Genomic DNA, 27,248 nt, shown 5'->3' on the forward strand with positions numbered 1-27,248 from the left:
ATAATTTTGATAGGATTTTGTCAGTGTCCATGTGATCTTTAATGTCCTTCTTTTCTGTCATTTTTTATCCATTTTTCAGAATTTGAGAAGTAAATTCTCACTATAATTATTTTGACTCTCATTCTTTATTTCTCTATAATCTCAATGACCGTCATTACCCTAAAAATTAGTGATACCCATTCATTCTTATCATGTCTCTTTCAATCTTGCAAACTCTTCTAAAAAAAATCACTTTCAACTTTTCTCACAGTTTTTTCATTTAGGTTTTTTTTTTAAATCTATTTAATCAAAATGGATAAAAAGAGATGATGATATAACTGAGCTGTAATAACCATGGTAAAAAATTATCCAACGAATCGATTTAATTAGCCAAAAGGTGCGAATCTCTTAGTGTGTCATCGATTTAAACTATTAGTGTTTTATTATGCGTATTGTCAACTAATTTCATAATTTTTCAAAGTTGTTAAGCCAAATTAATTTATTCATTATTTTGTAGTCACTTCCTGTATTTTTTTAAATATACCAAAGTATGTTAAATCTCAATCCAAATTTACACTGAATTACGTTTCCACGCTTCTGTTGACGTAAAGTCGGGCAAATTTCAACTCTGTCTTATACGTGATTTTCTTACGTTACGTAGCGTGCAATTTATACATCACTAGGTGTTTAACTACATAAAACTTGCGAATATACAACATTCTTGGCTGTCCCATTGTCTGTGCATATAAATAGATTGTCAGGTTTACCGACTCTTGAACATGCAACATATAATTGTCCATGGGAAAAACAATCTGTATTCAGAACTATACCTCATTATTCTAATGATTTCCCTTGAGCTTTGTTGATGGTGATTGCTAATCGAACATTCCCTGTGTCCCCGTCGTCATTTATATATCCCCCTGTGCCCCCCGGCGTCCCCGTTGTTGTTGTTTCCCTGTGTCCCGGTCGTCATTTGTGTCCTGGTGTCCCAGTCTGTAGTTTCTCTTTGAGTGTCCTGGTCGTCATTTATATTCCCTGTGTCCTGGTCGTCATTTGTGTCCCGGTGCTTTGTTGATGGTGATTGCTAATCGAACATTCCTTGTGTCCCGGTCGCTTTCTCTTGGAGTGTCCCGGTCGTCATTTATATTCCCTATGTCCCGGTGTCCCGGTGTCCCGACGTCATCGTCATAATGACGACATGACGACCTGATGGCATGACGTCACTCGACACACAGACACACACAACTTATTTTTATATATATAGATTAATTTTGACCGAAAGGTTTGTAGCAATCCGTAAGATGGTCAGTCTGAGTTGAAAACGTTAGCCAAATTATGGTCTGAAAGGCTCTTAACGCCTAGCTATTTTAATGGAAGAAACTAAAGCAAGTTTTGTTGTCTTCAACCTACATGGAGCCAGAGATAAGAGAAGATTTGGTTAGTTTTACTCTGTTTCTGTCAAATGTGTCTATACATCTTCTGCTTTAGTATAAGTTTAGTTTAAGGACTTTGTGCTATCTTTAAAAGTAGGTCTTGTTGAGTTAACGAAATGAAAGTTTCAATTCCATGTATTGTGACAATATGTAGGCCTACCCTGTATTGCACATATGTTTTGAGTTATCAATTATTTTGGCCAATTTTTATCTCAGTTTGAAGGAAGACTTGTAGAGAATTCACTGCACATACCTACAACTGAGGCTAAATATTTGCTTATTATGCAACAGACTATTGGGGCAAAGTTCATTTCCAATGTAGCATGCATGAATGTTATATTTGGTGAAATTCCAGTTTATGTGCTTTAAGGGTCTTGGCTTGGAAAATGAAAATTTCAGTAATGGATCCAGGGCCAAAAATATATGCTACTTTGGGAATATATTGCCAAACTTCTATGTTAACACTCTTCTGATTTCTGAGTCTTAGGAATTTGCTTAATTGTTGAAATTTTGACAAAACCAAATTTTTCCTTAATTTTCAGTTATCAGGTTCTTTTTCTCTGGTTTTGGTTTTGAAAAAATACAAGTCCTGTTATGTGAGTAGAATTTTAAGCCATATCAATAGGGATATAATATGCTATAGGGCAGGGGGCAACTATCCCCTTCAGACCCAAGTTTGCCCCCTGCTGAAATTTAGTTTCTGCAAAATAAAAGTCAAAATTAAGAAAAATCCAAAGATCAGGTCAGTCTTCATTATTATATCTTTGCCTTTATGGTAATAAATTACCATATTTTCACTTGATTTAGGAAAATTTGCTCTAAGTTTGCTTCCCTCCACCCAGGATTTTGACAAAATTACACCACTGCATGCTAATGGCTTCTAAATTTAGGAAATGCATGTGCAGATCTTTTAAACCTCATAAATTAGGTTTAAGTAAAGTTGTGAAGCTTAGAACAGTTTTTTGTAATCTCTTTAAGCAGAAGATCTATTCTGCAAAGTTTCACTTTTATAACACAAAGATTTTTAGAGATTATTAAAGTCAGGGTAACATTCTAGTTAAGTGACTTCTTGCTATCTTGGAAAGGGGTTAGGTTAGGAAAATAAAACTTTTGGAGATGGGTCTACAGGCTAAAGTATATCCTGGGAAGGTATTTTAAAGTACCCACCTCCACTCCTTCTCCCTCTTAAGGGCCCTGAAATTTGTCTACATGGCAGGTCTATGCCTATTGAAATTTTGACAAAACAACATTTTACCTTAATTTTCAGTTACTAGTTGGTTTTTCTCCACCTTTAGGTCTGAAAATGCAATTCCTGTTATTTGAGTAGAATTTTGAGACATATCAATGGGTTTTTTTTTTTCAAAATTTGGGAAATGTGCTTGCATATCTTTAAAACCTTATAAATTGAAATTGAGCAAAGTTGTGAAGCTGAAAACAATTTTGTTGTACTTCACTTAAGCAGAAGATCTATTTTGCAAGGTTTCACTTTTATAGCACACATATTTTTTAAAGGTCATCAAAGGTCAGGGCCCTCTAGAGGGAGAAGGAGTAGAGGTAGGTACTTAAAAATACCTTCCTCACACATACTTTAGTCTTTAGACACATCCCTGAAAGTTTTATTTTCCTAACCTAACCCCTTTCTGAGATAGCAAGAAGTCACTTAAATAGAATTTTACCAAAGTCAGGGCCCTCTAAAGAAGGAATTACTAGAGGTATGTAGCCTACTTTAAAGTATCTTCCTAGGACATAGGCTACTTTAGTCTGTAGATCCATCCCTTAAAATTCCATTTTCCAAACCTAGCCCCTTCCCAAGACACCAAACAGTAGTTAAACTTGAGTTTTACCAGAAAATTTACCATTTGTCACATGATTAGCTTGACAATCTGAATTCTGACATATAGAATAATAAAATTCTAGGTTAATTTAGGTTCGTTTTTCTATCTTGGAAAGATAGAAAAAACTAGCATGTCTCCAAAAAGAGACATAATAAAATAAAAAGAGAAGTGCTCTTAGATTGCTAGTTTTGTGCTCTCTTTTATGGTTAACTTTGTGTTTATCACAATTTGCCCTTGCCACCCTAATGGTCTCATATATAGACTCAGAATATATAGGCAATCAAAAGAAAGAAAATAATTTAATTCTTACTTTAAAATATGCAGCATCAATAGAAAAAACAACTAACAAATATATATTATTAAAGCTATATTTGTGTCTATCAGAGGGGTGTGTCTATATTTTTCAGGTTAAGGACTATTATTTTGAAAAGGAACCAAAATAAGGAATCTATTGGTTTCTAGTTTATGTTAGTTTTGTATTTAACCCAGGACTTCATGATGGGGGGAGGGGGCTAGAGAGCAATTGTCATACATACAACTATAACCATAAAATCAACAATGTAAAAATGTCTTCCTTTTTTATGTAGCATGCCTCCTTTTGGAGAGCTGCTATTTTCCAGCCCTACAATCAAATCATCCTTTAGGAAGGTGTTTACCTCCTTTCTATTTAGTTCTAAGGGCTAGAAGATCACACAGAAGACAAGTATACCTGAATTTAGTGAAAACAAAATTGCCTCCTTAACTTTTAAGTAACCCTGTTTTTCTTTGACTATGCTTTGAAATTGTGTTTCTAATCAATAATTAATAGTTCAAGTGATATTAGGATTTTATTTTTTCTAATATATTTTATAATAAAATATTGTTCCAGATACCAACTTCCTACCTTTTCATTAGCACTGTCTTATTTGTATACATTCTATAACCTGAATATAAAGTTTATCTTACCAAAATGCAACTTCCAGTGATTTGAGTAGAAGTTGAAGTCATTTAGGTTCTTTTTATTAATTTTGCAAATTCTTTAATATAATTTAACATATTCCTAAGAAGAATTCTACAATTCCATTGCCAATGTTTTGTTTGTTTGCTTTCTATCATCTGGATAAGAAGTTTTCTTGCTAAAATGCTAAGTTTCCCGTAGTTTTTAAAGGTGTTTGCTCACTGATAACATATACCTAGAAATTAAATGACAATGTTGTTCATATTGAAGAATCTGTGCTTTTAAGAGCTCTGTAATTATAGTTTCGTCAATGCTGCCAAATGCAGCCTCAAAATTAACTAACATTGCAATTAATATTTTTCTTTGGTCTCTTGGTTGTCTCAAAGCAGCTTTGAGAAGAATTAAATTGTCCACTGGACATCTACCTACTACAGAACCTAGATTGAGAGCCATCCAATGAACTGTTTAAAGTTCTTTCAATCATTTTCTATAAGAAGCTTTCACAGGTTAGATAAAAGTAAGACAGGTCTGCAAAAGTTATTTTTCCTGGTTTGAGGATCGATTTTAAACAAGGAGCAGTTAATTTTGAGAATGATCCTTGTATTGAATATGCCATTGAAAAATCCTAAGTTATTTCATTAACTTAAACACTTTGCTTGCCAGTTCATGCAGATTACTCCCATAGCTCCAAATCAAAAGATCATAAGTGAATCTGAGTAACACTTTGGAGAGGAACAGAATTGGGCTGAGCAATGTTTCCATTATTGTTGTTTTTTTCTGTGGATAAGCTTTAGTATTTTCTATGGGCTTAACCATATAATTTTGGATAATTATCTTAAAGTCACACAAAATCAGTCAGAAATTTAGTGATAAAATCACAAATTATTGGCCAAAGTACCAGTATTAAGAACTTATTCAATAAAATTACATTCATCAAAGCAGTGTTTAATTTCTATGTCAATGTTAATTTTTACTTGACAGATTTATAATTTACAGTCACAATTATGATTTTTGAAGTAAACAATAAAATAATGCCCTCTTTGCAGTATTTAATTGCATGCAATCAAAGTCTTATTCTTTCCCATGTTTATTAGACTATTCTCAGCTTGCAAAACATAAAACCATTGTTTTTGCTTATAAGAGATGTCAAAAGAAAATCTTGATTTGTATGTTGCTGTTCTTTTCTTTCATTCCATTCTGTTCATCAGAGCAATGAGGAGAGTAGATTGATGATTGACCAACATTTAACAAGAACAAAACTTTTTCACTCATGTTGTAGCTTGATGCCACTGAGAATTAAAAAACAGAGTTAACAGTTTACAGTTTAAACAAGTGAAGTATTTTTTTTTTATTTTTGAAATTCAAAAAGAGACCAAAGCAATAATTACTTAAAGTTTTAATGTTTAAGAGATCCTAGTAATTAATGCTAAAGTAATCAAGTACTTCAAAGATCATACCTTAAATCAGTGGTTCCCAACCGGTAAAATCACAAAACCCTTGCAGGGGGTATGCGAAGGTCCCAAAATTAATTTAGTCTACATCTTTAAAACTTGTTTCTGACTCAGTTCCAACATTTCCCTCAAAATCAGATAACATAACCCATTGTACGTAATTTCAGACTCATTTTCAAAACTTTTGCTTTCAGTAACCCGCTAATTTTTCTCCATAGCCGTAAGGTCTTGATGCTAATTTTTCTCCATAGCCGTAAGGTCTCGATTTAAACTCAGTGAGTTCAGTATCTTGTCATCTGTTGAAACACGAAGTTCGTGAATTGTGGTTGCAAACAAAGATGGATAGATTCCTGATCAGGAATAACAAGAAGCCGAATGATGGTACCCAAAACTCTGAACCTGCACCTAAGAAGAAGAAATATGACGAATCATCGGTCAAAGTGCGTCAATATTTGTCAGAATACCTAGGGCTCGGATTTAGTGCGACAAAGTCTGATCCAGTGAATGCACAGTGCGTTCTTTGTGGTCAAGTCTTGGCCAACAGTTCCATGAAACCTGCGCATATGAACCAGCATCTCAGTACTGTGCACCCTTCTCATGTCGGTAAGCCCATAGAGTTTTTCAAGCGTAAACAAGAAGCATTCGCTAGTAACTGTTTGGAAATTGCAAAAGTGGCATCAGTTTCTTCAAAGGCTCTCTGGGCTTTGTATGCTGTTTCATATTTAGTTGCAAAACAGAAAAAACTGCACACCATCGCCGAATGTCTGATATTACCAGCACTAGTGAAAGTCAGTGAAATAATGTTTGACACAAAAACTGCTACTGCCCTTCAGTCTATACCTGTGTCGAACAATACCATTTCAAGAAGGATAGAAGACATTGCAAGCAATATTGTCATGCAGGTTATTGAGCAAATAAAGTTGACGAAGATGTTTGCGTTACAGCTTGACGAAAGCACGGATGTGTCAGGTGAAGCCCAGGTGATTGTCTTTGTTCGATATCAAGATTGTTCTGACATAAGAGAAAATATTCTGTTTTGTCAAAACCTACAGTCAAGAACAACAGGAGAAGAACTATTCAAGGTGATTGACAAATTCTTCGCAGAAGGGGGCATCTTGTGGGACTGGTGTCTATCAGTTTGCAGTGATGGAGCTGCCGCCCTAACAGGGAAGAATAATGGGCTCATGGCCTGGATAAGGAAGAAAAATCCAAAGGTGAAGTGGTTGCACTGCATTATTCACAGGCAAGCTCTTGCATCAAAAAGGATGAACGCACATCTGCACGAGACCCTCAACGAGGCTGTAAAAGTGATCAACTTCATCAAAGCCCGACCACTGAACTCAAGAATGTTCAAGTTGCTGTGCCAAGAGATGGGTTCAGAACATCAACATTTACTTCTGCACACAGAAGTTCGCTGGTTGTCTCGTGGGAAGATTTTAAACAGACTTTTCGAGCTTCGACAAGAAGTTCATATGTTTCTTCTGGAGCAAAAATCTGCATTCAGTTCACTTTTTGAAAACCAGGACTGGGTCTGCAGGCTGGCCTATCTTGCGGATATTTTCGACAAACTGAATGACTTGAATCTGTCAATGCAAGGTTTCCGGACGGACGAACTCTCCCTGAATTCGAAGATGTGTGCTTTCATCAAGAAATTGGAGTTCTGGCTTAAAAAGGTTCAAAGAAACAGCGTTAGTGTCTTCCCGACCCTTGACAAGTTTGCGGACGATAGTGAAATTGATAACCTCAACACAATCTGTGATTGTATTCGGGAGCATCTGACAAAGTTGCGAGATGAACTTGTGTCATATTTCCCATCGATTATGAACCAAGATAGAACGCAGGATTGGATCCAAAATCCATTTGTTGAAGACGTGACCTCAAGCTCCGGTCTTAGTGACAAGCTTACAGAGAATCTGATTGAACTTGCCAGTGATCGCGCCTTAGAACTGAAATTCCAAAATGTAACTGTTTCCCAGTTTTGGCTGGAGGTGAAAGGAGAATACAAGGAACTAAGTGAAATCGCCATGTCTGCTTTGTTACCATTCGGATCCACTTACCTTTGTGAAGTGTCATTTTCGGCAATGTCATTGATCAAAACCAAACACAGAAACAGACTGAGTGTACAAAATGACCTTATAATTGCCATTAGTGACATCGAGCCAAGATTTGATAATATTTTAGCAAAAAAGCAGCCTCAAGTTTCTCATTGATTTTGTATGTACATTTAAGCACCGTCATATTGGACAATAAATCTCATGTTTTTGAAAATCTGATTTTAGTGAAGAAAAAAGTAAAACAACAATTCTCAAGAAAGGGGTACGCAAACTTTTTGGGCCTTGACTAGGGGTACGCGGACCAAAAAAGGTTGGGAACCACTGCCTTAAATGCTTTACTTCACTGATATATCATATAAATCTTATCATTGAAAAACCTTGTTTCACTTTTTTTTTCTTTTTTAGGTTTCAACTGCTGTTAGATTCCTTCAAGACCCAAGAGTTGCTGGAAGGTCAAATTCTGACAAACAATCTTTCTTCAAAAGAAAAGGGTTAACAGAAGCAGAAATTTCTGCAGCTTTTCACAAAGCAGGTGTACCTGATACACAAATATTAGAAGTGGTAAATTTTATAGAAACTGATTTATCATTTTTAGGGATGCACTCAGAAAGTATATCCAGCTCACCCCCAGAAATCTTAGATTTCCCAAAATGGTATTATGAGTTTTGCATAATTCATCAGTTTTTATGCAATTTGGACAACTTTGAGAAGTGAAAAAAGGAAGGAGGTTCAATTTTTCAGTGTGTATCCCTATCCCCCCCTCTCCCTACTGTAGATGTTGTACAAATCAAAATGAGCTAAACTTGCTCCATGATTTATGTTAATTATATTTGGTAAAAAAAAACTGTATTTTTCAACAGGAGAGGGAGGTCTTTTGGATCTGTGTTGGGTCAGAGGGCTCTTTACATATCACTGATGTGCATATTTGCATACCACATGTATGAAAAACATGCGTGCATAGTAGCTCAACAACTAGGCTCGGAAGTACTGATGTTATAGAAACTTTTCTTTTTGAATAAAGACAGGGAAATGTCTGTTATTTATTGTAGGTTTTTGTTTATTGCTGCTATTACTACTAGCAACTCACTACAGCACCAAGCTGCTTGAGGTTAACACAGATGTACATGCTTCCTCCATCCCAAGATACTCAAGGCCTCTTTCTTTACCCTCTCCCAAGATGCTTGGTTTCTCTGAAATCCTTTATTACAACCTCTTTTCACCCCCTTGAGGTACAACCTGCTCCTCGTTTGACCCTAGGTGGATGGCCGAAATGAACAGTCTTTGGCAATCTTCATCTGTAGAACCTGTCCTACTCCTCTCAGCTTTTCTATCATTATAGCCCTGGAGATTGGGATAGAAACACATTTGTTGTACAGCTTATTGCTTGAAGTGTGGTTGGTTAAATGGGTACTAAAAGCTATCAGTAGACAATTTCGCTAGAAAACATTTAACAAGGTTAGTTTAAGTTGGGTGGGATGAGTTGCACAGCAGTTTACTTACTACTACAGCTACTGCTCACAACTCACTGAAGCACAGAGCCACCTGAGACCAACACAGATGCACAAACTCCTTTATTCCAGTCTATTACCTGTGGTAGACACAAGATCTTTTTGTCAAGTTTATTTTTTATATAAGAAAACTAAAAAAAAAAATTCAAAACAAAAAAAGGCTTTTCAGGTGGAAGCAAAATTGAAACTCAACATAAACAGAAACTATTGCTTTACAGTTCTTGCAACCTATATATAAAACAAGCTTAATAGAGCAACTTGTTATAATTTGTATATTTGTAGAATGAAAAAAAACTACTACTTTACTGAAAACTGACTTTGCTTGGTTTTTTTTTTAGAGAGTTAAATTGTATTCTAAAAAAAAAAAATGACATTGTTTGCAGTGAAAGACTATTGAGAGCCTTAGATATTTGTCCTTTTCTGCTGGCCAGTTCTGGACTTTCCTATTGCTAAGATAACTTCCTATATTTTGGGTGGTTTTTGTATTTTTAGTAAAGAGCTAGTTTTTCCAAATTTGACAAATGCTGGGAAATTTCATGAGCCTATTTATTTGAACTTTTCTTGTAGATGTATGTTCCATAAACTACAAAGCATTAATTTTTGTTTGATTTAAGCTTTCAACTTTCCTTATTCCCATTGGAACTTCTATTTATAATTAACATGAAGAAACTACTGGTGCAGAAGATATACTTTTTGACTGGATTATTTGACCTAATATTCTCCCCTTGGTGTCCGTTCGAGTCATAATGAATTTTGAAACATTTTTTGGTAAACATGGAGAAAAACAATTCTCCAGAAGGAGACATGCTAGAACAACACGATCCAAGAGCTCATATGGCGCTTGAGATGAGGTTGGGAGAGCCAAGAGTCTTCAGCCCCCCAGATGGTCGAATCAGGGAAAATGACTGTTATCAAGTCAATTGATGCAGGTCCATGACACACCTACCAATTTTCATTGTCCTAGCATGCCCAGAAGCACCAAAATTGCCAAAGCACTGGAACCTCCCAACTCCCCCAAAGAAAGCAGATCCAGTCCAGTTATGTCAATCATGCATCTAGAGTTTGTGCTTATTCTCGAACTCGCCAAAGTCCTAGAAATCCCCCCATCTCCCCCAAACAGATAGGATCTAGTCCAGTTATGTCAATAACGTATCTAGAACTTGTGCTTATTCTTCCCATCAAATTTTATCATGATCTCTCCCCAAAGTATTTTCCAAGATTTTCGTTTCGCCCCTCCACCCCCCAATGTCCCCAGATCCAATCCGAATTGAAAATGGAGCATCTGAGACATGACATCTTTCTATATATCAAGATCTGATCACCCATTTGTGAGATAAACGTACTTCATTTTTCATGACGAGGGAGATGTTAATTGTCACAAACGCTAGTTCAGCAAAAAAAAAAAAAAAAAAATTAGTAATCTAAACATGCGCCTATTTTTGTTCTAGCATCCCTTTGTCTGGAGAGTTGCTAGTCTCCGGGTATAATCTCTTTTGTAGGATTTTGAAGAAGCTCATTTGACTGGTGCAAAATTTTCATATTGATTTTTTTTTTTTTTTTTTTTCAGCCTCCAGTGTATACAAATATCCCAATCTTGAAACGCCATCGGTCACAGTGGACCATCATCAGAGACATAAGTAGTGGCATTATAGTCCTTGTTAGCGCATCCTATGGATTTAAGTACCTTTATAAGGTAAGTGATAGATCTTTTCATTTATTATAGCCTAGTTTGATATCCAACTTCTATTTAGTTGCATATTTAGGAGCTGTAGTCCACACAGTGAATCTTAATGCTAAATTTTGGGGTTTCAGCCAGGGAGAGAAGTCTGGAAAACTTCTTCTCTACATATATTCCTGGTTCCGCCATGGCTTTATGTAATAATTGGGGAAAAGAGATCTAAACAACCAAAAGAGTATATCTAGACTCAACTTCACTAAACGTTACTACTAAACGTTAAAGGCTATTATTGACTCGACGTTACTAAATTCTGTCTGTAAAAGCGTAAATGGCAATATGTCTTGGCAATTTTGGTATTAACCCTTATTTTTAGGTGGTATGCTAGAAAATTTACCAAGTTGTGATGTGCAGACAAAGCCTAAACAAACAAAAAAAAATACTTGGTCAGATGGGCTTTAAAAAGACCAATTGTATGTTATACTAGCTTAGCTGTCATGTATTGCTACAATCTCAAAAGAAAGTAACTGCCTTCTGTGGAAAGATCCCTACCTGGGAATTCTCTCCCGCGGAAAATTCCTCCTCGCCTACTAATAACGACAGTGTTTTTAAATGTAAAAGTATTTCAAATATTCAAGTCCAGAGATCAAAACGATAATGATCTGAACCGATAAAAACGAGTGTTTTTTGTTTCCAAACGTCATGCTTTCCACAATAGAGTTAATTCCAGGCTGAATACAGTTGTAATTTACCCTACATTTATATACATCACTGGTCAGGGAAGAAGTAAAAAATGGGAAAAAAAAATATGTAAAATAGAGAGAAAAGTCAGTTGAAAGGAATGATCTACTTGTATCTCAGACAGGCTCTTAGACATATTAATCTATAATTAACTACAATTATCTTGGGTTTTGGCGAGTTCTTCTTTTTCTTTCTTCCTTTTCCTTTTATTTCTTTCTTTTGTTCTTTTCTTCCTTCCTTTTGTTCTTTTGTTCAATTTTTCCTCCATGCCGCCAGCAAAGGCTTCTTTTATGAAGCAGTCTGTTTAATGTTTCTGAATTTTATTCTGCTGCTTTTTTGCTTATAGACCCATTTCTATGTGTTTGTTTGCATTCAAGTTGTGGCTGTGGCTCTTTAACTGTTCATGCACAGCAGACTTGAAATCCTATGTCTGTAAGAACTGGCATTCGAATCCTGGTATCACTGGTTATTTGATATGGAATGAGGGGGGGGGGGGGAATAGAATGACTCTGTTAGTTCTGCCAGAGTTGATCTAGCTCTAAATAGTTACCCCGAGAAATCTGGGGAGGTAAACAGGAAGGGTGTGCGAAGTATTGTACTGGGCAATTTTTATATTTTCCAGCTTAACTTTTTTGGACGTGATATAGAGAAAAATTGTCGATAGGGAAATTGTAGTGCTGGATAAGTTACTACTACTACTGCTTCTGACAACTCACTGCAGTCGCCTGAGGCCAACACAGGTACTCACGCTCCTGCCCCATCCCAATCTATTCAAAGAATTCTGCAGAATATTCTAGGTGTTTTTCAGGATAATCCTCAACTGTTTCCGAGATACCGATCATTGAAAGTCGGCAATTTAGACAATAAAATTTTATCTGTGAAAAATCAAGGAAAACAGTTTGCGCATTCCTATCTTAGTTTTTTTATAAGCTATGTCAAATTATTTACTGGTGGCACCAATTGAGGTTCCAAAATCCGTACCTTGTTAAAACCTTGTTTGGTATCACCAGTAAATAATTACATATAGCTTATCTTTTCAGCCAACCGTCTAGGGCTAAACGGAAAGCAAATCGTCCTCGTCTGGGAGGATGTCATAAAGAAAGATTTAAGAAAATGGGAACTTCTTGGGAGGGTGTAAATAGGGAGGCTTTGAATAAATTGGGATGGAGGAGAAGCGAGCGTAGCTGTGTTGGCCTCAGGCGGCTTGGTGCTGCGGTGAGTTTTTAGTAGTAGTAGTATAAAAACTAAGATAGGAATGGGCAAACCGTCTTCTCTAATTTTTCGCGTTTAAAATTTTTTAGACTCAAAGTGTCATAATGGTCAACTTCTAGTTATTAATTTCTCGTGAACAGGAGGAGATAGGTATAGGAAATTACATGTGAAAAATATTTAGGATTTTCTGTAGAAACCAAAAAATTTATTAATGCATGAGGTGTTCTGTCTGAGGAACACATATTTTTGATTCTCCAGACTTTTTTTTTAACATCATGTACTGACAAAAATATATTTTCCGAAGACTTCTTTTAAAGCTGTTGTATCTGAACATTTCCTCTACATCGCATAAAAAAATAAGGGGCGGAAGGATACAAAAAATGACCCTGTGCATATATGAGCAAAATAGGTTAAATATTCAAATACGATACAAAGATAAAAAAAAATATAAATAAGGAATTGATAATAATTTTCGACCCTGTGCATATATGAGCAAAATAGGTGAAAATATTTGAATGGGATGCAAAAATAAAAGCAAATATCCAAGGAATTGATAATAATTTTTTTCCCAGAAATGAAAAAACGGCAGTCTATTCTTGGAAAAGTGAAGTTTTTTTATTCAAAATACCCTGAATAAGAATATTCTATGTTTTCAACCTATGTCACGTTTTGAGCCAAGCGCAATTTCTTATAAAGAATACGGTTTGCCCCCTAGGGGTAAACTGTTGTTCCTGTGATGTTAAATTCCTACAGTTGGTCGGTTTGAGTATGCAACTCTTTAAAGTACCAGAACAAACCATTCAGATGACGTACTGCTTTAGGCCAGTCGCTGTGCCTTTTGACTTTGTAGAGCCGCCGAATTTACTGGCCATTGCAAGGCTCTATCAGAGTCTATCGCTTCATTTTTTGCAAATAAAAAGAATGATAGAAAATAATTTTCAAACTCCTTAACTATAAATATAGGACGGCATAGATGCACGTAATGGGGAGTAATATTTCAACATTTATTAAAATTGTTTGGAAACAAAGGATAAAATGAAAAAAATATCTATCAGTTTATTTTACACCTTTGGTGGACGATGTCGAAACGTCAAAACGTACGCTTCGATGCTAGATTTGTTTATCGGCCTTAGAGTGATTATACTCTAATTATGGTTGAAAGTTTTTCTTATCACTTCTTTGTGGCTACGATCAGTAGCCCTAATAATATCCGTGTGCCTGTGTGTTCCGAAAGTCGTGACCAGTTGCACTAACAATCTTACACAATTGATATTTAGATCTGAGTGGGTCAGGTTTTGATACAGGGTTCTTTTTCATAGTTAAACATGAATAAATTCGAAGATATCGGGCTATTTTTTTTAAATACCTGTAAACTATATCTAAATACTCTATCTGTAAACTCTATATCTGTGTCAACTATATCTACTGATGCTGAAAAGGTGGTAAATCATGAACAATACAACAGATTTTATAAACAGCAATATACATCTTTTGAGGAATGATTTTTCTGTCGTGAATGAATTGCTTTAGGTAACATTGGGGGTCCCAGTCACCTCTATAAATTGTGGAAGGAGTTTCTCTACAATGCAGCGAATAAAAATCTGGTTTTGGACAATCATATTTCGGAATCGTTTCTTGGATATGTCCTTCTTACATATTGAGAAGAAAATAGTGAAAAATTCTATCACTTCTTAGGCAGTCTTATACCTATTCAGGAAAAACATCAGAATTTGGCTGATTTGAAAAATATTAGCAAAACGAAAATGTTGCTTTTTCATCAGTTTTTTATTGTATGTTTTGTTACAAAAGTCAAATAGGGAATTTATCACTTCACTAGTTAAAAAATGTGTTAAAGCATAATAAATAATTTTTAGAAATAAAAATCTTTTTATTTTAAGAATAATTATTAGTAATTAAGCTGCTGCCAGTTTTAACTTTTCTGTAGAGTTCAAAAAGGCATTATCCTTTGTGTGAGGATCGTTATAACCAAGTGTCACTTGTGCACCTCTCATTAAATTGCTTGATAACTTCCAAAGTTCGTCAATTTCACTAAAAAATTGATAAATCTTAAATTGGATTACTAAAAGTTGAGACCATGCTGAGTATAGGTGATTCTGGGCTTAACGGGGTAAGGTTTAGTTAAATATTATGTTTTGGAATATTTAAACGGAATTTTAAGTTATTAATATACACTTTTTATGTATATTACTGTCAACTTCTTGATATACTTTTCACTTTGTTTCGTACAAGTAAGGATTACTGAATGCCAAGAATATATAAAATATAGAAAATCTCAAGAATATAGAAAGTATGCATAAGTCATGCCATCATAAGCGTTTTCGTTTATATGTAGCCATTCTCTCTTGGGAACATCTGACCTCTTCAAATATTAGCAAATATCATCTTCTTCTTCTCGAAACTTGTAGAAATATCTATTTCTATCTCTTGATATTTAATTTCTAGAAATATATAGCCCCATTTTTGTATGGCAACAATGCACGGAAGTCACTTGAAGAATCTTTGGTTGAATCAAATCAAGCAGTTTTGAGAACTTTAACTGAGATGACAACAGCGTTGCAAAGTATGCAAGAAACAGTGAAGGTTTTGTTAGAACGACCTTCAACAAGTGCCACTGCAACTTCGGCCGAAATACGAGAAATCAAAGCAGAACTGGTCTCATTAAAAGGTCTTCTTCTAAGTAGGTAAGTGGACACGTTTGTGTTTCTTCATTTCATGTTGCAAGAAAGGGATAGAATTTTAGTAAACCTGTTCACAAATCATATTTTGCGAATGCCTTCTGACACTCTGGCTCGGATTCTTTACAACTTCTACCAATCAGTAGTGGCTGGAAACATTCGAGAGCCAAGTTCCGGTGGAATGGCATTTTTGGGAAATTCCTGGACAAGGCTGGAATTTTGCTATCTGATGCAGAGACCCTTGCTGCTGACTGCCCCTCGTGGACAAGGCTGACGACGCTCTCAACGCCACATGATGATTGAGTATTTGAATTTAAAATTGATACTGATATTGACCTATAAAAAACGAAAAGGCAACTATGCCAAAGGCTAAATTTGGGAGAAACTTCTTCAAATAGAGTAATCTTATGAAAACAATAATCCGATGAGCGTTTGGTAGGTGTCACTAGAATATTTTTTTCCAAACGATACTATTTTCTTCTAACGTTGTTTTCTCTTTTCAAAAATATTGGCGAAAATGAAAATTCGTGGATCTCTGTGGAACAAGATCACGTGAAACATGAGCGTTGAGTATAAAAAACGTATCTTAGTTCCTGTATCTATGTCTTCTTAGAAAGAATTTCCTAAACATCAATAGAACATCACAATATATATTGCGATAGCATATATGTATTGTGTATACAACATTACAATATATTGTGATAAAATGTCACAATAGAATTAAAAATTAGTCCCAAATAGAAAATGTTTATGGAATTTTCGATAATAGTTTACTGGAAACAGCTTTATACAAATAAATTGCCATTCGGAAGTTTAATCTGTTATTCAACATTGGTTTTTTTTTGTTGTTGTCTTTTCACTGTTGGTTACTTGAGCAATTCTTTTTCTCTTTCTGTTTTCTTTTTTTATTGGTTATTGGTATTAACCTGAGTTTTCCGTGCTTAGAAATAATATGAAAAAACCCATGCCTCATAAAGATACCATCAAAAGTGTTTTCAAAACAAATCTTGAATGAACATCTTGACGGATCCATTAACATGCCCATTACCAAAGATCAGGTTTCCTGGTAATTTATGTTTAGCGTAGAGGCAGGACTAGTGGGGAAATCGTTTATTAGGGGCTAAAGCTCTCCTTATTCAGTTAAGGTGATTATGATGAAGTAAAGTGTTCAATTCACATGTCCATTTATGGATACAGCACAAATACGACTAAGACATTTCTAAAACCGGTTTTCATGAAACAAGTTTTTTTTTTTGTTCATATTCCGCTCGTGTTCAAAGTATTTATTAAAGCACAGTAGCAAATTAGCAATTAACTATTTTTAATTACAATTAACTAACGATAGTTATTTGATTTGTAAATTAACAATGTTAAATCGTCATAGAGCCACATCCCCTCGTCTCCTTCTTCTCAGAGTGTTTTATTGCATGGTCAAATTCAAGATACTCTACAGTAAGAAGAACTTGAGGCAAAATTTCCTTGAGATTTGATGTTAATCACTACTAATTTCTGTAAACTTAAATATACTAGTAAACATAACTACTGCAAGTACGGTAAGTTAATTAAAACAGTCGTTTTTTTGGGGGGGAGGGGGCTTTTTTTCGTGGTTTGGTTCATAATTTGACAATTCACCCCAGCCCCTGTCAAATAGTTTCGTATAGCCCTGTACTATGTAGAAAAAAGTAAAATAATTATTGATGAAAACTAATTCAAAACAAGTAAAAATGGGAAAAGCTAGGAAAGGTATACTTTTTGCAAATTATAAAGTAAGAATTCCATTATTTTTTTGTTAGTTTCTTTATATAACCTGGGGCTATATGACACCATTAGAGGGGGGCCAGGGATGAGCTGTCAAAACACAAACCAAACCATGTAAATAAGCACAAAATTAGTAGTTTAATTCTGACGTGTTTCAATTTGTCTAATCTAATTGTATCTTTTCTAGGCCCTATTCTGGTAGCTTTACCTTTAAAACGGATCTGAACTTCAAAAAAGAAATGGGGGCTAAATGAATATTTGTAATATTAATGGGAAATCGGCAGATTTATGGGGAAAGGGGGAGAGACAGTAATCTCCATATAATAGTAAGAAAACAAAAATAATCTGGAGCAACCAAAACCCGACGTTATTCTTTTCAAATTTCATAAGAATTATGATTTTTTAAACTGAACAAGTCGCTAGTTTAGAAATATTAGGCAAGTTCTCGTTTCCAGCAACGTTTTTGATTTGCAGGAAACAATTCCCCACGCCGCCAGCTATAAACAGTGCCTCTTTGCCAGCGTGGCAGCTGCCGAAAACTCCTGAAATTCAACCGGCTAAATCTAAGAGAGACTTGGAAGTGAAATCGGTCAGTCCAGTGCCATCTAGTCCAGAAATTGTAAATGAAGAAGAAACAAAGGAAACTAAAACAGAAGCTAGTGAAACTAAAAGCGAAGGTAGCAGCTCTGAGATTATGGTCATCTCTGCAGCGGGAAGCGATGAAGAATCTACATCGTAGGGATTAGAAACGTACTTTTATTATATGGTGGGAAATAATGGAATACGTTTTTTTTTTTTTTTTTTTTTTTTTTTATCCAGCAGTTTTAAGCACATGAATTTACCTGCTTAGCTGTAAGATTATTATTTGTTTTTTTAGACTGTTTGTTTTGGTATCACATTATTCTTTCTTGGGTTTGTAAAATATTTGCAATTGACCACCTCAAACAGCAATGCCTGCTAAAGGGTGACTTGGAAGACTAGTCCTCCTCTTATTTCTTGTGTAAATGACATGAACAACTTGACTAAGTGATCATTTTAACACGAAATAAAAGGGTTTTATAACATAGGTTACATCTTGTACCAATAGATGTAGCTTGTCAATTTTTGATGAGTTTAGGGCAAGTCAGCTGATCAGCCACCCTCAGCTATTGATTTAAGTACCGGACAAAAATAACAAAATATGGTTTAGATAGATTCATACGACATAGAAGTCGAGTCTTTGGTATTTTCCTGTTTGATGAAAATTGTATAATACCATTTAGGTAGAAGTGTTGAGGAAAAAGGAAGTTCTGGGTGATCGGTATTGCAAATGATGAAAGGTCCCAATATCCTGGTGGAAGTCTTTCTGCACCAAACTGTCATCTTAGGCTGAACTCTAAATTTTTGAAGATAATGTTAGCTACGGAGCCGGTTTTTTTTTAGGGAATATTTACTGTAATTTGGCTGCCAAGTAGGCCATTTAAGTTCCTTTTGAGCACAGGTTTATTCAGTTTGAAAACATTGGCTACTTTCCCTCTCTGCTTCGACTGTTTTGAGCCTCTGGGTAAACGTTCCTTCATCTGTTCTAACTAACTACGGGTTCTTGCATCATCTATCGCATAATTTGTTGTCATGGGTTTCGCGTGGCAGTTGTTGATGGTCTCTGTACATGACGAGGGTCTTGGACCTTTCTAAATAATTTGAAGATACACTGCAATCTATTGACTCAGACCTTAGTTCCCTTAAATTATTTCCGGTAAAATGTCTACCCGGTAGTATAATTTTATATGTCAATCTGGCTCATCCCTCCTGAAATTCGCTCCCGAAAGAAAGTTCTACGTGTGTGCCCGGTTCTATCTGTAGGTTTCCTTTTTTTATATATATATTACTTCGTGGGGCTAGAAAACTGAAATTTTGCTTCGTGATTTAATTTTTGTTATGTCTTTCATTCGTGTAAATGTTCAAAAGTTTTGTGTCGCTGGTGGGTTCTTAAATAAATAAATATTATAACTTAGTCTTTAGTTAGTTTTATATCTAAGCTGTCTTCAGTGTATCAGATAGTACAATATTGGTTACCGTGTTGTGTCAGCTTTATATCAGTCGTCACTAACATTTCCAAACGTTGTCAACATCCGTAGGATGTTTTATCGATCTATTGTCTTAATTTAATTGACCAATTTACTACACGTGACGAAAGACGTTATGATAATAATGATAAAGAGACAATCCCTGACCTATTCAAAATTTGTATCCATGATGCGTTCTTGGGAATTCAGATGTATAGATGTAGGCTATCCTTTTAACTGCTGCCAAAATAAAATTTATTTTAGCCATAAATAGTTTCCATTAAGTTTGAAGTTGTGAAATTCAGTAAACTTTGGAGTTAACTTCATAGTTTGGCAGTATCCATTGGCCAGTTCCGATTTCCTGTTCAAAAATTATTTATCTCTATTGATTTATAATTCATATAATATAATATATGTCCGCATCAAACCCCCTTTCTTCACACAAAATTCAACTTTTTATCGTAATGCTTTCATTTTAATAACTAACGTTACCCCTTTAAAAACGACTGCTTCTACAAAACATTTTTAAGGGCACGTGTGCATTATTAAGTTGTTGGTCGCCTGTGTTGTCTCATTTTATTTATATACTAGTGTTGAAATTGTCTCTTTGTAATTTTTTCGTCAGATTCCCATTCTATGGGTATGTTTTTTTGTCACTTTAGTAATTTTTAACAACCTATTCTTTCACATATAATTTTGCCACTGCATATAGTAAAGGAATTCATCACATAAGCTTTTTCCAAACATAATTTAAGATATTTACCCCCCCCCCCCCAAAAAAAAAAATCTTTATGATTCTGCTGCTCCTTAGGGGCCTCCCCCAGGCCACTTAGCGTGTCCCCAAGTGGCGATAGGGAAACGCCCTACAGATATGTAGGGTACCTCCATAGGGGGAACAGACCGAGGAGGGGGGACCTTGTTCCAGGGAGTCCATAGAAACTGAAGGCTCCAGGTGCTGTAAGTGTGGTAAATGAGTTTCTTAAATATGGTGGCTCTGAGGTTAGAAATAAGTTACTGAAGATTATGAATATGATTTTTGAAAAAGGGGAAGTACCTAACAATTTTAGGAAAACCTTATTAAAACACTGTATAAGAAAGGTGATAAGAGTGAGTTTTGTAATTATCGATGCATTAGTCTGGTCTCTGTAAGTAGCAAATTACTTAGTAATATGAACTTTTTAGACTGAGAGATGCTGTAGATAAAGTTTAAGAGACGAACAGTGTGGTTTTAGAAAAGGTAGAGGATGTGTCGACCAAATTTTTAATCTTAGGTTAATTATAGAGAAGTGCCTTAGTTGTCAAACACCCTTGGTCCTCAGTTTTATATATTATGAGCAAGCGTTCGATTCTGTTGATAGAACAGCGTTAACAAAGGTCTTATCGTTATATGGTATGCCAGACAAATACATTAAGGTGATTACTGCTATGTACGAGAATAATACTGCTGCGGTTAAGGTAGGAAATGAGGTTAGCAACTGGTTTTGTATTAAATCAGGAGTTAAGTAGGGTTGTGTTCTATCCCCATTTATATGGATCATTTTGATGGACATTGTCTTAAGGAGCACAGGAAAGGCGCAATGGGAGACCACGGGATCAAATGGGGAGGAAAAACTCTCCTGGACTTACATTATGCTGATGATTTAAGCATCCTGGATGAAAGTGTGAGCAAAATAAATGAACTTTTAGAAGTTTTACGAGTTCAGGGTGCTAGAATAGGTTTGAAAATTAATGTTAAGAAGACTAAATCACTAAGGCTAGGAATAAGTGAAAATGAAAAGGTGACGTTTGGTAACGAAAAGATTGATCAGGTGGGCAGCTTCATTTACACTTGGTAGTATTATTAGTAAAGAGGTGAGAGCAGTGAAGATGTTAAAAGTAGAATAGCCAAGGCTCAGGGTCTTTTGTTCATAGTTAAAAAAAAGTTTGGAAGAATAAGAAGATAAGTGTGCAAACCAAGATTAGAATATTGGAAGGTACAGTGATGACAGTTGTCAAATATGGCTCTGAAGCATGGGCGCTCCGAAACGCGGATGAACATTTACTAGATGTTTTCCAGAGAAATTGCCTACGGATTGTTCTGGGTATCCCGCTGACTGAACATATTTCAAACAGTAGGCTGTACGAAAAATGTTGTTCAATCCCGCTTTCTAGGGCTATAATGAAAGAAATGCTGAGATGGCTAGGGTACGTTCTGTGGATAAAGGATGACAGATTGTCGAAGATTGTCCTTTTCGGTCAACCGTCTAGGGCTAAGTGGAAAGCAGGTCTTCCTCGTCTGGGGCGGGAGGATGTCATAAAGAAAGATTTAAAGGAAATGGGAACTTCCTGGGAGGGTGTAAAGACGGAGGCTTTGAATAGATTGGGATGGAGGAGGAGCGTGTGTAGCTGTATTGCATCAGGCGGCTTGGTGTTGCGGTTAGTTATTAGTAGTGGTATGATTATATCCATTGCCAACTCCAGATTTCCTACTCAAAATTATTTATAGTACAATTTTTATAATTGTATTACTATGTAATTATATTAATATATATAATTACGTAATAGCCCATAATGGCGGAATCCATTGCCAATTGCAGATTCTCTTATCAAAAATCAAAAAAAAATTATTGTATGATTAATAATTATGTTAATGTATATTACAATATATAATTATTTATTTCTATTAAATATTTCCATTGTCAACTCCATGCAAAAGTTGGTTATTATATATGCAATGTATAATTGTATTAATATATACAATATTTAATTGTATAACAGCCTGTAATTATTAATGATGTTTAATGGATATCATATAGATTGTAAATATAAACTAATACAACGATAATTGTCTGCCTCAATATATAATTGGCCTTTTTTACTCCTCGAATGATGCTTAATTTTGCAAAATGTTCGTGGAAAATTGACGATTCGCCAACTTACGATAAATATCAAGCAGTGTTTTATTTTAACAACGCGTTGGACAGTCTTATCTTTTTTCCCAACATCCAATTTCACAGCATCGTGATTTTAATAATGCCGAAATTATAGCCTCATATTGTAAGCTGTTGACAGAGACTGTGCTACTCCATAACAAAAATTGTCCTGTTGCATTCAATTGCACAACATTTTCACGATGGTCGTTTCTTCAATATAATATAAATTCATTACATCAATCAAGTTAGAAAGTTATTTTTTGGGAAGTCCTTTGAAATCGTCAAAATATCTTAGGGAAGAAAAGGAAATCCCACAAATAAAATGTTTATTCAAACTGTATTCATGGATGTTCTTCCGAAAATTATGTCGATTCTTTTCTCTGCCTTGCAATAGGCTACTTCAGTGGCGACCTACTCTAATAGCTGAACAGGTTATATTCAGGGAGTCTGGAAAGGCTCCACAAGATTATGGGGTAAAAGCAAAGCCGTATCATGGGAGAATCTTTCCAAGGAGGAGTTTTTCATGGGCGAAGGGAATTTTCCATGAAGGGGGTGCCGGATTTCCCAGCATGATTTAAAAACCGATCAGAAATTAAATAAAAAAAATAAGTTTTTTCAACTGAAATAAGGAGCAACATTAAAACTTAAAATGAACAGAAATTAATACGTATATAAGGAGGTTCGCCCCCTCATCAATACCTCGCTCTTTACGCTAAAGTTTTAATACTTTTAAAAGAGCTATTTATTCTAATCAAACGGCCTTTGTGATTCACGGGTCATTTTTAAATAATTGGAACAAAATTTGAACTTTAGCGGTAAAAAAAAAAACACCCGCAAGACTTGACCTCTCCTCTGCTAAGTTGCTCTAAGTCTAAACAGTTGCTGACTAACCAAAGCTGGCTACATCTGATTATAAAAACAAATCGTCACAACAATAAAATACAATAATTTTCACTGAGTTTCCTCTCAAACAAGAATTTTATGTGTTTTTCAACAAAATTAACAAAAATAGTCGACGAACCTTTTTTACATGTAGTGACTTAATCGTGTAGCTTACGTATGCCTTCTTTTCGATGGAAGGCAGATAATAAAAAGAAACAAGTCTTATTGATAATTTGAATAAGAAGCGCCCAAAAATTCAGGAAATTTTGAATTTCAACCAGAGCTGGGCCCAAAGGCTCTTCCTCCCTTTTTGCGTTCTTGCTTCATCTCCAGGCAAATCTTCCTATTCTAAAACAACCTCAAAGAGAAGAGGGAAATTGATAAGAGAAGAAACGACGTTGCATCGAGGGAAAAAAACACCAGCGATATTTGACCTCTGCTATGTTGCTCTAAACCTAAACAGTTGCTGACTAACCAAAAATTAGAAACATTTGATTAGAAAATTAAATCATCATGTCAACAAAACACAATAATTTTCACCGAGTTTCCTCTCAATCAGGAATTTTATGTGTTTTTCAACAAAATTAACAAAAATAGTTTAAAATTTTGAAATTCAAGGGAAGCTCGGTCCCAAGACCCTTCTCCCCTGTGTATATCTCTGTTTAAGATCCATGCACGTCTTCCTATTCTAATACAGTCTAGAATCCTCAAACAAATGGAGATCCCTGTGTTACAACTGGCCTTAAGTTGACCTTTCCCTATTTTTAGGGACTCCAAAGAGCAAAGGAAATTGATAAATTGATTAGGACCCAACCCCAAGGCCCTTCTACCCTGTGTATGTCCCTGTTTCAGACCCAGGCAGGTCTTCCTATTGCTATAAAGTCTAGAAGCCTCAAAAGAGTGAAGACCTCTTGGTTACAATTAGCCTTAAATTAACTTTTGCGTACTTTAATTGATTTCAAAGATTATGGGAGATTTATGAGAGAAAAAACTAGACTCTTTATATGGAAAAAAAAGCACCAACAAAAGCTTCATTCTCCCAAAACAAAGTTTACTACAAAAGTATAGATACAAGTATTAGCTGTATGCTTTTCCCCTTTTTCTGTTTTATAAGGCTGCAGGTAAAAGAAGCGCTGAAGACAATTGTTTGGTAGATTGACTAAACCATCACAATCTTATCCTCCCATTCTTTTTTCACATACTTTCGGTTCCTCTAAATAACACGTAATTAATTTTACTTGACTCCTAATTAGGATTATTAACATAATACTCTTGAGTGAATACTAGAAAGTCTTAGGACCGTTAATAAAGAATACGAGACAATCCACTTGATTTCTTTGGTCTTTCCTTAATGTATTAGTTCTATGTCTAACATTATTCTCTTGTCTGAAAATTTATTAAAACAAAAATTCATAAAATCAGCAGTAGTTTCAGGAAACCAACCTAGAGGCACCTAAATTGGTAAAAATGTTGGCATAAAGATGCCGCTATTATCTGAAAGAAAGCGACTTAGGTCCCTACGCCCAATCGTTATCGACAATATTTTGTTAGCCTTGTAAAAAGAATTGTTGACTAAGATTCATGGCGAAGAATTCACGATAATCTGTTATTTGAGTGGAGAGTTCGAAAACGAACGTGTAGGTCAAAGAGCATGGGAAACTATATGAGTTATCAATACTCTTTGGTGTAGGCAACATTTTAAAGAACCTTTCAAATTTCAAGACGGGTGCGGAAGAATCTTTTAAAACACAAGTGTCGTGTACAGTTATTGCTACATTTATACTTTTTCATATAATTTAGCTAGGAAAAAAGTGAATACATCTCTTGATACCTTTCTATGCTCTTTCCAAATATAATAACAGATTATCGGGCAAATTTCATTTTAAGCCCTTAAAGGGGCTCCAAAATGTAACTTATTATTGTCTTTAGACTACAATGTGAAGTTAAAAAAGAAATTGTTAAAAATTAATTAGAGATATAAATCTACTTTTATCATTTTTTGAGTGGAGAGTTCGAAAACGAACGTAGAGGCAACGATTTAAAGAACCTTTCAAACTTCAAGACGGCTGCGGAAGAATCTTTTAAAACACAAGTGTCGTGTACAATTATTGCTACATTTATACTTTTTCATGTAATTTAGCTAGGAGGAAAGTAATTATATCTCTAGATACTTTTTTATGCTCTTTCCAAATACAATAAGAGATTATGAGGTAAAATCCATTTCAAGCCCTTAAAGGGTCCCTAAAAGATGACTATATTGTTTTTAGACTATGAATTGAAATTAAAAAAAAATAGTTAAAAATTAATTAGAAATGACTACTTTTAAATGACCCTTAAACAACAAAGTCATGTTTCATTGCCCTGGTAGCAACAGTGCCCTGGAGATCAATGCAACCCATACAAAATTGTGATTTTCCTTATTGTTCAAGGTGAGGGTTGTAAGCCTCCTGTGTAGGGTTTTCAATAACAGTGATAACAGTGGTATACTTTTTTCTGCTGTGATGCCGTTTTCAAAGGGTTTAATTGTTTTTAAATATTCATGAATGTTTGTTTTCGGAATAGCATTTTACTATAAAGAATAATCGAAAGAATAATTATAATTCCTGTATCAGCTACAGATGGCAATTTATTCTCACTGTATAGTTTCTTTTAGAACACATTTTGAAACTTTTGATTGCTATGGTTGTTTTAAGCTCCTTTCAGGGCTCAAAAAAGAATTTGTCTCAGAATGAACTATCATATTTGGAAAGAGCATAAGAAAAGGTACCAGGCAATGTAGTCACCTTCTTCCTGACTAAATTACGCAAAAAAGTAAAAATTTAAAAAAGCATTCCCTAAATGAATGTTGAATTTCCATTCCTAAAATGTCAAGCTCAATATCCATAAAAATTACCTAGTCTTGGATTAAAGAAATTTCACGCAAAATTTCCGGTTAGCTCGCGGAAACACAATTTTTACTAACTTGTCATAGTTTAAGAGGTCAGTGAAAGGCCTTCAGAACACCGCTGTAGTCGTTTGAAATAAGCCCTCCCATAGCTGATACGCGTATGAAAGAAACGGTAAAAAGATCATACGAATAGCGTGCGTAGCTGTGTCGGCCTCAGTCGGCTTGGTGCTGCAGAGAGTTCTAAGTAATAGTAGTATATCCGTAATCAACGTTCTCAAGAAAACTATAAAGTTCATTTTTTACGCAGTTCCCGTGTAGGCCGAATTTGATGGAGTAGTTCTCATACCCCCACCCACCTCCTTTTTTTCAACCGTTCTCTTTGGAACTGTATAATTATTTTAGTGTAATAACTTCCATGGATACCATTAAATTTAACGAATATTGCATATTTTAAATTGGAATTAAAATTTTATAAATGTATTGTTATCAAACTTAATGTTAGATGTGTCCGATCGTTACAGTTACCCAGCTTTTTTCCAGCGGTGCATGGAAAGTTTTCTTCAAAATACACAGAAAAAAAAACCTAGGACTTCAAAATAAATCAACCCAATGCGTGACATTTTTGAGTTTTTTTTATTGACAAATTGAGCCAGATTATTTCCAGTAGTACGTGCAGGGTCATCTCCAAAATGTCAAAAGAAAAGAACTAAAACTTAAAGAAATCAACGAAACAATAACTGATTATTAGTACATGCAACAGGGGCGTAATTTGCTATGGGGCAGGGGGGGGGGCGACTCTCCTCCAGATCCCAGTTTGCACCCCCGACTGAAATTTAGTTCCTTCAAAAATCTTGTCAAAACAGATAAGCCTGTATAATTCAAGCATCCACAGAGATGGGTCAGTTTTCTTTAGTATATCTTTGCCTTTATGGTACTATATGGCTCATTTTTTCTGTCATTTTCACGATTTGGGAGAATTGTCTCCAACTTTGCCCCCCCCTCCAGGATGTTGACGAAATTAAGCCACTGACATTCAAGTTCATCTTTTTAACCTGTCTAGAAAAAGAAACGTATAACCAAGGCCGTATCCAGGTAGGAAAGGTAGGGTGTTCGACCCCCCCACACACAAAAAAAAACAAGTTTTTGGTGCATTTTAAATTTTCGAAATAAATCTCGAATCCCCCCCCCTCGAAACAAAAATCCTGGATACAGCCCTCCCTATAATTTTTAAAGAAATCAATAC

The 27,248-nt window shown here is 35.2% G+C and overlaps 1 protein-coding gene across 1 annotated transcript; it reads left to right on the forward strand.

Moving 5' to 3' along the window:
• Nucleotides 1-1,286: 1,286 nt before the first annotated feature.
• LOC136027448 (peroxisomal membrane protein PEX14-like) lies at nt 1,287-19,272 on the forward strand. Its single transcript, XM_065704728.1, has 5 exons — nt 1,287-1,416; nt 8,095-8,250; nt 10,765-10,890; nt 15,289-15,527; nt 17,754-19,272. Exons 1-5 carry the CDS (start codon nt 1,390-1,392, stop codon nt 18,016-18,018), a joined length of 813 nt encoding a protein of 270 aa, XP_065560800.1. The 5' UTR covers nt 1,287-1,389; the 3' UTR covers nt 18,019-19,272.
• The last annotated feature ends 7,976 nt before the right edge of the window (nt 19,273-27,248 follow it).

The sequence above is a fragment of the Artemia franciscana genome, chromosome 5, assembly GCF_032884065.1.
Source record: "Artemia franciscana chromosome 5, ASM3288406v1, whole genome shotgun sequence".
Lineage (NCBI taxonomy): Eukaryota > Metazoa > Arthropoda > Branchiopoda > Anostraca > Artemiidae > Artemia > Artemia franciscana.